The sequence below is a fragment of the Biomphalaria glabrata genome, chromosome 9 (genome assembly GCF_947242115.1).
Source record: "Biomphalaria glabrata chromosome 9, xgBioGlab47.1, whole genome shotgun sequence".
Classification (NCBI taxonomy): domain Eukaryota; kingdom Metazoa; phylum Mollusca; class Gastropoda; family Planorbidae; genus Biomphalaria; species Biomphalaria glabrata.
This window is the reverse complement of record NC_074719.1, coordinates 42,520,359-42,533,989: the sequence shown is the minus strand read 5'-3', so window position 1 is coordinate 42,533,989 and position 13,631 is coordinate 42,520,359. Positions and strand designations below refer to the sequence as shown.

General features: G+C 34.7%; 1 protein-coding gene across 1 annotated transcript; it reads left to right on the top strand.

Annotated features, from left to right (window-relative positions):
* Nucleotides 1-9,042: 9,042 nt before the first annotated feature.
* LOC106078813 (uncharacterized) lies at nucleotides 9,043-10,074 on the top strand. Its single transcript, XM_056042637.1, has one exon. The coding sequence runs from the start codon at nucleotides 9,043-9,045 to the stop codon at nucleotides 10,072-10,074; it is 1,032 nt and encodes a 343-aa protein (XP_055898612.1).
* Nucleotides 10,075-13,631: the final 3,557 nt, after the last annotated feature.

The window sequence follows — 13,631 nt, the reverse complement described above, 5'->3', positions numbered from 1 at the left end:
ATTTTTATTAATTTTTTTTTTATTTAGTCCTTTTTTTTTCGTACGCTAAATTTCTTATCAATGTTTATTTAAAATCATCTACACATTCAAAGGCATTAGCAAAACAAAAAGAGTTCCTATTCCCAATTGAAACGTATGGCTTCGGTTGTAAATAGGGTGTAATGCTCCGCAGCAAAAATTACTATTCAGGCATATGTAAACTCAACTATTTAAAAGATATCCTCTGTTGAACTTCTTTTTATTATTTTATACATTACAAATGTCACCTCAAAATAGAAGATTGACATTGATTCAAATACTTCTATAACAATTTAGATGAATGCGGTGGCGCCAGCCCGAAGATATTTAGGACGCCCCTTGTTAACAGTCGGCCATAGAAAAAGACGAATTTTACATTTTCTGCCGTATAGGCCAAATATAGTTCTAAAGCTACAAATAAAATAAATCCTATCATTTAGTCTCTCCGTTTAAGTTAAAGAAAAACATAATCAAAATAGCCTGCTTAGTTCCCTTGGTTACTATATCCCTTCGACATATGTTACTAAGTGTTCTGCTTTCTTCATACGCTAGACACTCTCCTTTTTCCGCTTCCTCAAAATGTTAATGCACTACTTCCTAGTTAGGGGTGTATGCGGCTGGTTGCATGCGGCTTCAGAACAAGACATCTGAAGGTCACTCACAAAGGCCGCGGGATACACATTTGAGACGAAAAGAAAATCCGATGCTAAGGACAGACGCAGACGTCGAAAAGAAAATCTTAATCGACCAACGGCGGACAATGGTTATGCTTGCCCTGGTTGTGGCAAAAACAGGTAAACATTAAAAAGTGTTGATAAATTTCTTACCTTTCGGTGTATACGGTCTACCATATAAAGGTAATGTTGATATGATCTATTTTATTTTTGGAGGGGGATGTATGACAATAGTCCTTATTCATCAAAATGAACGGTTACGTGATAATATTGATAAAACAATTTTAAAAACTGTCACGTGATAACCATTGTTAAATAAAAATAGATCGTAATTTGTATACAAGAGATAGAGAAGCGCGTGACTCAATGTTGTTTGATTACGATTGGTGAATGATGTCCATTTGTTTGCACTATTTAGCACTGCTTAATCAAATATTCTTAGTTCCCTCTGTTTATAGCACACACAAAATTCAATATTGGTGAAAGCAATAGACTCTCATTCATGAATTAAATCTAATTTAAAACCAAATAACTAGCTGTAATAAGTGAGATTTGAAACGAAGATTTGAAACCTTCCATAGATTGAGATCTTGTTAACTTACAGTTCAATTCTTTTTTTTTTAGTTGACAAACAGGAAGTTTTATTTAGCGTCATTGTCAATGTTTAGTATATCTTGAAAAAACTCAAATAGAAATATTGTTGTTTTTTTTTAAGCCTTTTTCAGGATTTTATCAAACATTTGGCTGAACCTTATACTCATAATTTGTGTTGATCAAATTGTCGTATAATGCAGTGAAGTATCAGAGCTGGTGATTAGGATGTTTGCTCATTGCATCATGGGATTTCGTCCTCTTATACTTTTGCTTTTGCTTTCCGGTTCCGTTTAAACTAGGACTTCCGGTGCTATCACTGTGCAGAGTCAGACAAATCTGTCTCGCTGTGTTTCTAGCTCGCTACTGTATTTTATAAGATAAGATATGGCGAAGGGGTTGACGTTTCTAAAAGTTTACTTTAACCAGTAAAGTGCTTAGCTTTTTTTACAATAAGTGCATACAAAATGGATTTACAATGCTAGAGTTTGGAGGCTAAAACCACTCCACACATCTAAAGGGTTAACTGTGCGGCCAAGACAGTTGCTAGAAAACAACTTGAGGATTACTTCTCCAAACTCTGATGCCTATTGGATTTGATCTGCTGTTTGAGAACGCCCTACATCCAAAGAAAGTTAAATCGGTTTTGGCTTAAAAAACAAGCAGAATATAATGGAACTAGATATTGTAGTTAGGAGCATTTCCTTCAACTCTAATGCCTAATTGCCTGTTAAATGTGATTTAGTTGTGTTGAATATTGCTTGTGATGTTTTAATATAGTGTACATCCAAGAATGTTAATTCAGTTTTGCCTTATAAAAAACAAGCAGAGTTTAACGGAACTAGATCTTGTGGTGAGGTATCTTATAATTCGTTTACATCCAGAAGCATTGAAATATTTTTAGCGAACATTTCCCAGGGTTATTTAAAAGTTTGAGTTGTCTCTATTCTCATTGCTGTAAATGGTATTACAATATAAAGTAAGTGAATTTTCTTGTAATCCAAAGGTTAATAATATTCCTACATGTTTTCCGTTCAATTTTCAATGACTATGAAGGCCCAATAGCTGCATTTAAGGGAAGCAACGACGGGATCCTACCTTGCATTCCTACCATAGCTAATGACCATGTTTTAATCTCCCTTTTAATCGAAACAGCCGCGGGATACACATTTGAGACCAAAACATAATCCACTGTTGTCTGCAGACGTAGACGGCAAAATGAGGACCTAAATCAACCAACCCCAGACAACGATAATGTCTACGCTGTGTGTTTCAAAGGTGGCGCAGGGAAATACTGTACTCCTCATAAATCTTTGGACTCGAAAAAAGCCTTATTATTATTATTATTATCCACCATTTAAACTAAAAATCGTCCAAGATCAGAGGTTTGCTGAAGTATATTTACTGTCATTAAAAGAAGCTCGCGTGTTATAATTAACAGTTACTAGATCTATATTCAGAGATGTCAAAGCGTGTTATTGCACACTTCACACTTATATTTTCAATTTGGGAATTCAAGGAATTGTTTATTATAAATAGTCAGCAACAGTATAATTATAAATTAAAATACTCTCAGGCGGAGCAGTAGTTATGAACTATACAAGTCTTTACCTACATCTTTGATCTTTCGTTGCATTATGATTTCACCCCAACAGTGACATAATAACTGACGCAGGGACACTATCACAGCTTATCATAATCATCAATATCGTTAGTAGCAGTCTAATAGTGTAGGTTGAAGAATATAATGATAGCCTCACAGCCAAAGCCTTGTGGATGGAAGGACTAATTGGGATCCTGTCTCCGTGACCATTACCTTTTTCACTAAAATGTTACAGTTCTAAAAAATAACTATAAGTGATAAGTTTAAAAACATAATGGCTATAATTTTAAGAATTAATATTTAAAAAAAAAATAGACATTGTAGAATTAAGTGCGAATGTTTTACCTAACTATTGTAATCTAAAACTTAGCTGCCAGCTTCAGATATATAACTTTGTAAGGTGTAGCTGTATCGGAGATGTGTACAATGACTGGAGCTTTTATAATTGCATTAGTTAAAACATTTATTTGATTTCGTTATTGAACCTCTGTCTACATTTTTTTCCCATGAAGTTCCAGCAGTCTTCGGCATTTATAGTACAAATAAACAAAGGGCAGTTATATGTTAACAATATTTTTTCTTTTTACCTGTGTATTTAATGTAAGGAAAAGTGAAGTGCTTAACATTCGCAGCAAATGTATCTATCTAACTTGTTCATACACACTCACACGCTTGTTCCTAGGTCAATCTAATTCTGTCAAGTAATTGGTTTTCCTGGCTAGCTCAGGCAACCCCCATTCCATGCTCTGATAGCACTAGGAAAGAAAAAGCATTTGTACACATTTGTCCTAGCATATGGAACGAGGAATGTGCCTTTATCTTTGTGTCTTTCTGAGTATTTTATCAGATTTTGTTTTTCTATTTAAAGATTATGGTTCATTGTTTTATGTATAATTGCTACTTTACTTTTAAGTCTTCTATCTTGAAGGCTTTCTATATTTAGTAATTTTACTACAGGTGTTACTCTAGTCAAATGTGAATATTCGTTTATTATGAATCTCACTACTCTATTTTGTGTCTGTTCCAGTTTCTTAATGTTTTATTGAGTTGAGGGGTCTCAAACAGAGGATGCATATTCTATTATTGGCCTAACCAAGGTTAAATAACATTTTAGTTTTATGTTCTTATTTGATTTATGGAAATTTCTTTTAAGAAACCTTAATGCTTTATTTGATTTACTAATCATTTCATCAATATGGGGATTCCATTACACTTTTGAATTTGTTATAACTCCTGGGTGATTTGCGTTTTTAGTCTGTGTTAGCCAGTTAGATACATAGATATATTGATTGATTAATTATTTGGTTTATTGGTTGATTAATTAATTTAGTGTAATGTCATTTTTATAATAGAATTTCGAACATCACAAGTTAAAATGAATTAAGAAAATTTTAAGAATTTTTTTTCAAATTAAAAACAAACAAAATATAAGAAGTCGTTAAACATAAGCTTATCTAAAGAGGAAGAACTCTGTCCTTAAACTATATCTATCAATAATGTACACGTTATTTCCCTTATTTGTTATCGAACAAAATATTAATTATCAATAATTAATTGACAAATTTTTTTATTCTTGTTTTATTAGGTACAATAAAAATTGTATAAAGTACAAACTTGATCGTACAATTCGTGAGAGAGAAATAGAGTTAAAAATTATTTAAGTGGACGAAACCCAACAAATTTAGCCATATCTGTGATTACTGAAGGATTAGTTTCTCTAGTTGTTATCAAACAAAATAATTAATTAAATAATTTTTTTTTGTATTATTTATTCATGTCTTGTCTGCGCCAATGAATAATTGATCCTAGAATGGATGTGGAAGAAATAACGTGTACACACTTTCTACCAGACAGACAGACCTAGAGACAGACAGACATAGTGAATTAATATAAGCTTTGTAAAAAACAACAACATAGCAATCCAGGATTTCATTTAAAATCCCTTTTACAAATTTAAACTAATAGTTTTTAGTTGTATTATTTGAGTGATGAGTCTACAACCGAAGACAGTTGTAGACGAGGAAAAGAGAACCTAATCCGATATCAGGCTGCATTGGATGTGATAAAATATGTAGGTCACAGTTAGGACTATATAGCAACGTGAAGTACTGCACTACTTCTCAATCTACAGACGCGACGACATCTTTATTATTATTGTTAGAAACGAACGAGTATTTATTCGCTGGCGCAGCCAGGGTCGTTAAAGTTCGTCCAGAGAAACAAAATTCATTTTAGTGCCTTTATCAGTTTCCACTGAGGAATTTTCTGGTGATGTGGCAATGGGTTCCATCACACTGTGGAATCAGAGGAAACGAGAAGGCCGACAGTTTGGCGAATCTAGGAACAAACGAGAGTGCAAAAGCAAGGATTTGTAAATGGATCAAGTCCAAATGGTACAACAGCTGGGACCTTTGTAGCACGAGACGGAAAGTCTGGAAAGTTCTCAAACGCCCAAACAGAAAAGACGAGTGGTGGCAACTAGACAGAAAGGAGCAAGCAATCTTGGCACGATTCAGCACTGGACACTGTCCGATAAAAGCCTACTTCGGTAGGATCCAGGAGAATCATGATCCCAGATGTCGACACTGTCACGCAGAAGAGGAGACCGTGGAGCACATCCTCTACGACTGCAGGGTGCTCAGAAACACAATAGAAGATACGACTAGTCTTGAAACAGATAGAACTGGTGCATGCTGGGGGTCTCGCTCTGTACGGAGACAGGCAGACCCTACAGAACACCGCCAGATACCTGGACCGTGCTGTAAGGGATTGATCCCAGTACGGAGCCTTAGTGTACGGAGGCTTACAAATGGTGATGAGGCAGGTCTGCAGCAGTACCGCCCTCTGACAGGCAATGAGGATGTTCCTAGGAATATTAAGAGCCTTGAAGGTGTCTGTGAGGTCAGTTGTTATTATCCCCTCGGTTGATATAACAATGAGAAATATTGCTATTTTGGATAACTTCCATAAACAATTAATCTCCAAGCCTAGGTTCCCATATTTTCTTTGTTTTTCCATTTCAGTTTTTCTTAAATTATGAGACAGTGGTACGACGATGTCAATAATGGTAGTGTTTTTTTTCTTATTTATCAATGAACAGCATTCAAATCTACCATTTGTCGGTCAAAATAGACCTATCCTATTACAGCAGATGATTATTATTATTATTGGTCAAGGACTTTTGATAGTTAAAGAAGTTTCTTGATTTAAACGTTGTCCACCCTGCTGTAAGGAGTACTTAACATTAGTTGGGGAAAAGTAAAGGCGGATGATTGATGTGTTGGCCACATAACACACTCATTAATCGTGGGTCAGAGACTCAGATGACCTTTATATCATCTGTACTATAGATCGCAATTTTCTTCAAATTTCTTAAATTCTTTGGACATTTTATATTCATTTTAGAGTCTTGCTTTAACTGTTGGATTTTGTTTTATATTTAATTGTCAACCCTTTCTTATATTCACTTGTCAACTTTTATATTCACTTCTCAAGCTTTTCTTATATTCACTTGTCAACTTTTATATTCACTTCTCAAGCTTTTCTTATATTCACTTGTCAACTTTTATATTCACTTGTCAAGCTTTTCTTATATTCACTTGTCAACTTTTATATTCACTTCTCAAGCTTTTCTTATATTCACTTGTCAACTTTTATATTCACTTCTCAAGCTTTTCTTATATTCACTTCTCAAGCTTTTCTTATATTCACTTCTCAAGCTTTTCTTATATTCACTTCTCAAGCTTTTCTTATATTCACTTCTCAAGCTTTTCTTATATTCACTTCTCAAGCTTTTCTTATATTCACTTGTCAACTTTTATATTCACTTCTCAAGCTTTTCTTATATTCACTTCTCAAGCTTTTCTTATATTCACTTCTCAAGCTTTTCTTATATTCACTTCTCAAGCTTTTCTTATATTCACTTGTCAACTTTTATATTCACTTCTCAAGCTTTTCTTATATTCACTTGTCAACTTTTATATTCACTTGTCAAGCTTTTCTTATATTCACTTGTCAAGCTTTTCTTATATTCACTTGTCAAGCTTTTCTTATATTCACTTGTCAAGCTTTTCTTATATTCACTTCTCAAGCTTTTCTTATATTCACTTGTCAAGCTTTTCTTATATTCACTTCTCAACTTTTATATTCACTTCTCAAGCTTTTCTTATATTCACTTGTCAAGCTTTTCTTATATTCACTTGTCAACTTTTATATTCACTTGTCAAGCTTTTCTTATATTCACTTGTCAAGCTTTTCTTATATTCACTTGTCAAGCTTTTCTTATATTCACTTGTCAAGCTTTTCTTATATTCACTTCTCAAGCTTTTCTTATATTCACTTGTCAAGCTTTTCTTATATTCACTTGTCAAGCTTTTCTTATATTCACTTGTCAAGCTTTTCTTATATTCATTTGTCAATCCTTTCTTATATTCACTTTTCAACCCTTTCTTATATTCACTTTTCAACCCTTTCTTATATTCACTTTTCAACCCTTTCTTATATTCACTTGTCAACCCTTTTTTATATTCACTTGTCAACCCTTTCTTATATTCACTTGTCAACCCTTTTTATATTCACTTGTCAACCCTTTCTTATATTCACTTTTCAACCCTTTCTTATATTCACTTTTCAACCCTTTCTTATATTCACTTGTCAACCCTTTTTATATTCACTTGTCAACCTTTTCTTATATTCACTTTTTAAACCTTTTCTTATATTCACTTGTCAACCTTTTCTTATATTCACTTGTCAAGCTTTTCTTATATTCACTTGTCAAGCTTTTCTTATATTCACTTGTCAAGCTTTTCTTATATTCATTTGTCAATCCTTTCTTATATTCACTTTTCAACCCTTTCTTATATTCACTTTTCAACCCTTTCTTATATTCACTTTTCAACCCTTTTTTATATTCACTTGTCAACCCTTTCTTATATTCACTTGTCAACCCTTTTTATATTCACTTGTCAACCCTTTCTTATATTCACTTTTCAACCCTTTCTTATATTCACTTTTCAACCCTTTCTTATATTCACTTGTCAACCCTTTTTATATTCACTTGTCAACCTTTTCTTATATTCACTTTTTAAACCTTTTCTTATATTCACTTGTCAACCTTTTCTTATATTCACTTGTCAACCCTTTCTTATATTCACTTGTCAAACCTTTTTATATATTCACTTGTCAACCCTTTCTTATATTCACTTGTCAAACCTTTTTATATTCACTTGTCAACCCTTTCTTATATTCACTTGTCAACCTTTTCTTATATTCACTTGTCAACCCTTTCTTATATTCACTTGTCAAACCTTTTTATATATTCACTTGTCAACCCTTTCTTATATTCACTTGTCAAACCTTTTTATATATTCACTTGTCAAACCTTTTTATATATTCACTTGTCAAACCTTTTTATATATTCACTTGTCAACCCTTTCTTATATTCACTTGTCAAACCTTTTTATATATTCACTTGTCAAACCTTTTTATATATTCACTTGTCAAACCTTTTTATATATTCACTTGTCAACCCTTTCTTATATTCACTTGTCAAACCTTTTTATATATTCACTTGTCAACCCTTTCTTATATTCACTTGTCAACCATTTCTTATATTCATTTGTCAAACCTTTTCTTATATTCACTTGTCAACCCTTTCTTATATTCACTTCTGTCTTTTCTTATTTTTAGTTCTCAGTTCTCTCTTGTTCGGTGTTCTGACATGCGATAACATTTGCACTGTTCTGAGCTCCCAATCAAAACACAGATATTCAAGGAGAATTGTTTTTATTACTGATATCAATAATGTTTACATGTTTACAATATGCTCTATTTTTAGTACGGGACCTTTTCTTTCAATACAAAACATAACCTCTTTAATTGTAATTTGTAAAAATTTCAACCACATTGTTATATTTAATGAATATATATAATTCTTTTCTTTTTCTGTACAGAACATCTCGAGAACCAATTTGTTTTAGTGGAATGAAACCTAAATCATTCTTCGTACAGTGCGTGTATAGGAAGCTACAAAATTTAAAGAATTTATCAAAAATATTTAATGAAAAAAAAGTTTATTAAAATTTACGTTAATATCCTTTGTCTATAATTCACCAAAATGCTGAAGTGGTACTGGGTCTAAACTAACGTAAAAACACAATGTCAACAGATGTTGAGCTGCTGGATATTGACCAGTGGTTTCACTTGGACGAAGAGACAAAGTTAGCTGTTGCTGCTGTTAACATCGTTGTTTTAGGTCTAGTGTCACTCATTGGTGTCGTCAGCAACATCATCAACATGATCATCTTCACAAGACTGACACTAAAAGACAGCATGTCCGTGGAACTTTTCAGCTTAGCGTTCGCTGATTTTTCTGCGACAACTTTAGAGCTGAGCATCACCTGTATCTACGTGGCCAGCCAGTTATACCCGTGGAGTTCAGTTGACCTGTGGGCGCTGGGGTATGTGTCCTTTGCCTGGGCGGTCAACGCCAGCTATCTCATCTCCAGCTGGATAACAGCTTTGATCTCGCTGGAAAGGTGCGTCTGCGTCGTGTTCCCTTTCAGAGTTAAGCGAATGTTCACAAGACGACGCTGCCTCGCCATCATAGGCGCCATCTTCGTGGTCCACATTATTATATTCATCCCAGCGTATATTATAGAGAAAATGGAATGGGTCTTGGTGAGCCCACCTTCCAGAAACACCTCTGATGATAACAAGTGGACGTATACCATCGTTTTCTCAGAGGCTACGCAGCAGCTTGACACCGTCCTGGACATCACCGCCGGCTTGTTTCTCTTCATCACTGCCCAGGTGGTGATTTTTGGTTGCTCCGTGTGGATGACGCTCTCTTTAAATCTCTCCACCTCCGTGCGCTCCAAGACATCATCAGCCGAAAAGTTCCACGCTACAGACTTCTCTCAGCTCACAAGGTCTGAGAAGAGAATGGTCAGCATAGTTTTATTTCTATCCTTGCTTCACACAGTCTGTAACTTGCCAAGGCTGACTTTGACCGTATTTTACCATGTGTATCCGTGGACCAGCGTTAACGCTCAAAGCGACTTTCTTTCATTTGTATGGACCGCCATTGCGTCATGTAGCACCGTCACTTGCTCCTACAGTTTTTGCGGATATTACCGTCTGAATTCAAGGTACAGAGCAATATTTATCAACATATTTCAAAGAAATTAGGATTTTTTTTTAAATCAACATACTTCTTTTTAAATTTAATATTATATATGTTAATGATGCCTAACCTTCTTAGTAATATTTATCAACATATTTCAAAGAAATTAGGAATGTTTTAAAATCGACATAATTTTTTTTATAAGTTTAACATTATTTATGTTAATGATGCCTAACCTTGTGGGTCTTTACCTTTCTGACTCCTGTTTCACATGCTGTATTACCGGTTCAAAAATTCTATTTAAAAACAAAAGGCGGCGTTGCATGCAAACCCACTTTGGCAGACCTTGCTATTAAGCTTATAGCAACTCGATCTGTTTGTCTCTATGTTTGGTAAAAACTTTGTACACATTTCACTCCCACATCCAATCTCATATTAAGGTGAAATTTTTGAACAATTATTTCTTTTACCGGACAACACAAGAATCTTTTTTTTTTTAAATTTATTTGCCTCATGTTCCGTGACAAGGTGTGTGGCTAGACAATGTGTTTGACTAGACAAGGTGTTTGACTAGACAAGGTGTTGGACTCGACAAGGTGTTTGACTAGACAAGGTGTTTGACTAGACAAGGTGTTTAACTACACAAGGTGTTTGACTAGACAAGGTGTTTGACTAGACAAGGTGTTTGACTAGACAAGGTGTTTGACTAGACATGGTGTTTGACTAGACAAGGTGTTTGACTAGACAAGGTTTTTGACTAGACAAGGTGTTTGACTAGACAAGGTGTGTGGCTAGACAAGGTGTTTGACTAGACAAGGTGTTTGACTACACAAGGTGTTTGACTAGACAAGATGTTTGACTAGACAAGGTGTTTGACTAGACAAGGCATTTGACTAGACAAGGTGTTTGACTACACAATGTGTTTGACTACACAAGTTATTTGACTACACAAGGTGTTTGACTAGACAAGATGTTTGACTAGACAAGGTGTTTGACTAGACAAGGTGTTTGACTAGACAAGTTGTTTGACTACACAAGGTGTTTGACTAGACAAGGTGTTTGACTAGACAATGTGTTTGACTAGACAAGGTGTTTGACTAGATAAGGTGATTGACTACACAAGGTATTTGACTACACAAGGTTTTTTGACTAGACAAGGTTTTTGACTAGACAAGGTGCTTGACTACACAGGTGATTGACTAGACAAGGTGTTTGACTACACAAGGTGATTGACTACACAAGGTATTTGACTACACAAGGTATTTGACTAGACAAGGTATTTGACTAGACAAGGTGTTTGACTAGACAAGGTATTTGACTAGACAAGGTGTTTGACTAGACAAGGTGTTTGACTAGACAAGGTGTTTGACTAGACAAGGTATTTGACTAGACAAGGTGTTTGACTAGACAAGTTTTTTGACTAGACAAGTATTTGACTAGACAAGGTGTTTGACTAGACAAGGTGTTTGACTAGACTATTTTCTCATAATCACCCCTGTGATGACTTTCTAATTGTTAATGAACCACTAAACATCTAATCAAAGTAACAAACTCGAATAGCTTTGTTTAATACCAGCCATATGTTACCCGCGGCCCGCAGATCTTTTATTTTACATATCACTGTCCATATAGTCTTTTAGAGTGTTTTTGGACACAATGAAACGAAATAATAATGTTATCAGTAAAGCGAATGCGTGAATGAAAAAAATAGTATGAATGGAGCTATCGAAATATAAAATGCAAGGATTGGTTGAGGGCAAGGCCTGATAAATAAAATAAAAATAAGAATGCGCTACAAACTTTCGACTTCTAGGACAGAAATTTAAAAACAATATTCAGAAAGTAAACCTCTCGTAACGAGGAGAAAGAAGAGAGGAGTTGAGGAAAATTGTGACACCCTTCACTTGAACTATATTACAATCGACACTCTAATAGAGGAATTGTCGTAGAATTGTGCCCCGTACGTTTGTAATACAGAGAAATGGTCGTGAAAGGATTTACCTTAAAACGACTCTAACAGAATCTAATGCCACCTTGATGATGCTAGAGTGGCCCACTTGCATTTCATGGAGGCCTTTAAGAAATTGTCGTAAGAGAAATAACCTGCACATTTTATAGAAGGTTTTAAGAGGTACTATTTATTAAACTACTAAGCAGAAGAGCTTCAAAATCGACACTAGCAGCTGGGAAGAGGTGGTACTGGATAGATCCACATGGAGAGAGAGCATAAAGGAAGGGTCTCGGATTGCAGATGTCATACACAACAGAAGCAGAAAGAAGGGTGAAAATGCAACGGCGCCTGGTGATTACATATGCCCAACCTGCGATTGCAGCTGTGTATCAAGGATTGGCCTCTTTAGTCACACAAGAAGTTGCAAAGGGAAAAGATCGTCTCTCGAGACGTAAAATGCCGTAGACTAAGCAGAGATTTAAAACGACGTATTTAAATTTAAAAAATAGGTTATTTGATTTCAAGCTGCTGTCAATTTAAAGGTTAATTTACTCATAGGATTAATCTTTTAAATAATTTGTAATTGCCTTAAGGTTTTTGTTGAATAAGCAAAGGGGTTTGTTGTTTTAATCATTTGTAACTGAAGAAGAAATAGCATGTATAGAGAAACTTAGTACGATACAATTCTATGATAACCTAAATACAGATATGTTTCATTTCCTTGCTTGATTACTTCGTAATTAGTTTATTTTAAATTGTAACTATTTAAATTGTATTTTTTTTACTAATAGTCATAGAAGCAAAAACAAAAAAAAAAAACAAAAACGATTCCAGAAGATCATATTTGTCTTAAAAATCTTTTGGTGTTCTCTGAGTGTGTTGCCCGGGGCTTAATGCACCCGCCTTCCTCACCCCTCACTCTGCCTATAGTAGGGAGAAATTCCGCCTTTCTTATAACCGTATAATAATGTATAGGATATAAAAAGTCTTCTTTTTATGACGAAACATTATTAAATAATGCAATAGTAATAATATAATTTTATATCTCTTATTAAGCAAATTTTCGTGAGCTTTATTCATTCAGTTTTAAATAAGAACATTGTTAATTAAGTAAGTTCGTTATTCAGACCCTAAGGTCTATAGTGCAGATGTAGTGAAGGTCATCTGTTTATGTGGCCTACGGTTAACGAGGGTGTCATGTGGTCAGCACAACAACCAACCGCCTTTACTCTTCTCCAATTAACGTCAGGTACCAATTAGAGAAATGGGTGCACTCAGGGGTGACATAAAGACCCTGAAATAAAAAAAATCCCAGTCTTCACTAGGATTCGAACCCGGGACCCATAGTTCGGAAGCCAAGCGCTTTACCACTCAGCAACCGCGCCTCAAAATAGCATCATTGATTTTACAAGCGCTGTGTCACGAAATTATCGTGGATCCTCTTTCGAATAAACACGTTGTCTGTATCTTGAACAAATTAGAATCATCCTGCCTACTGATGAGACGTTTCTTTTCCTACCTAGCGCTCCCCAGTTTGAGACTCCCTGATTTACTCTACTAAGGAAATAGATCTTTTCAAAACAAAATTATTGATTTCATAAGAGTTTTACCATGCAATGATTGTGGATATTCTTTCCCCTGACTTCTGTATATCTAATTTCTAAGGAATCA

Excerpts from the sequence above, each read along its gene's own strand:
- LOC106078813 (XM_056042637.1), top strand. The coding sequence starts at position 9,043 with ATGTCAACAGATGTTGAGCTGCTGGATATTGACCAGTGGTTTCACTTG.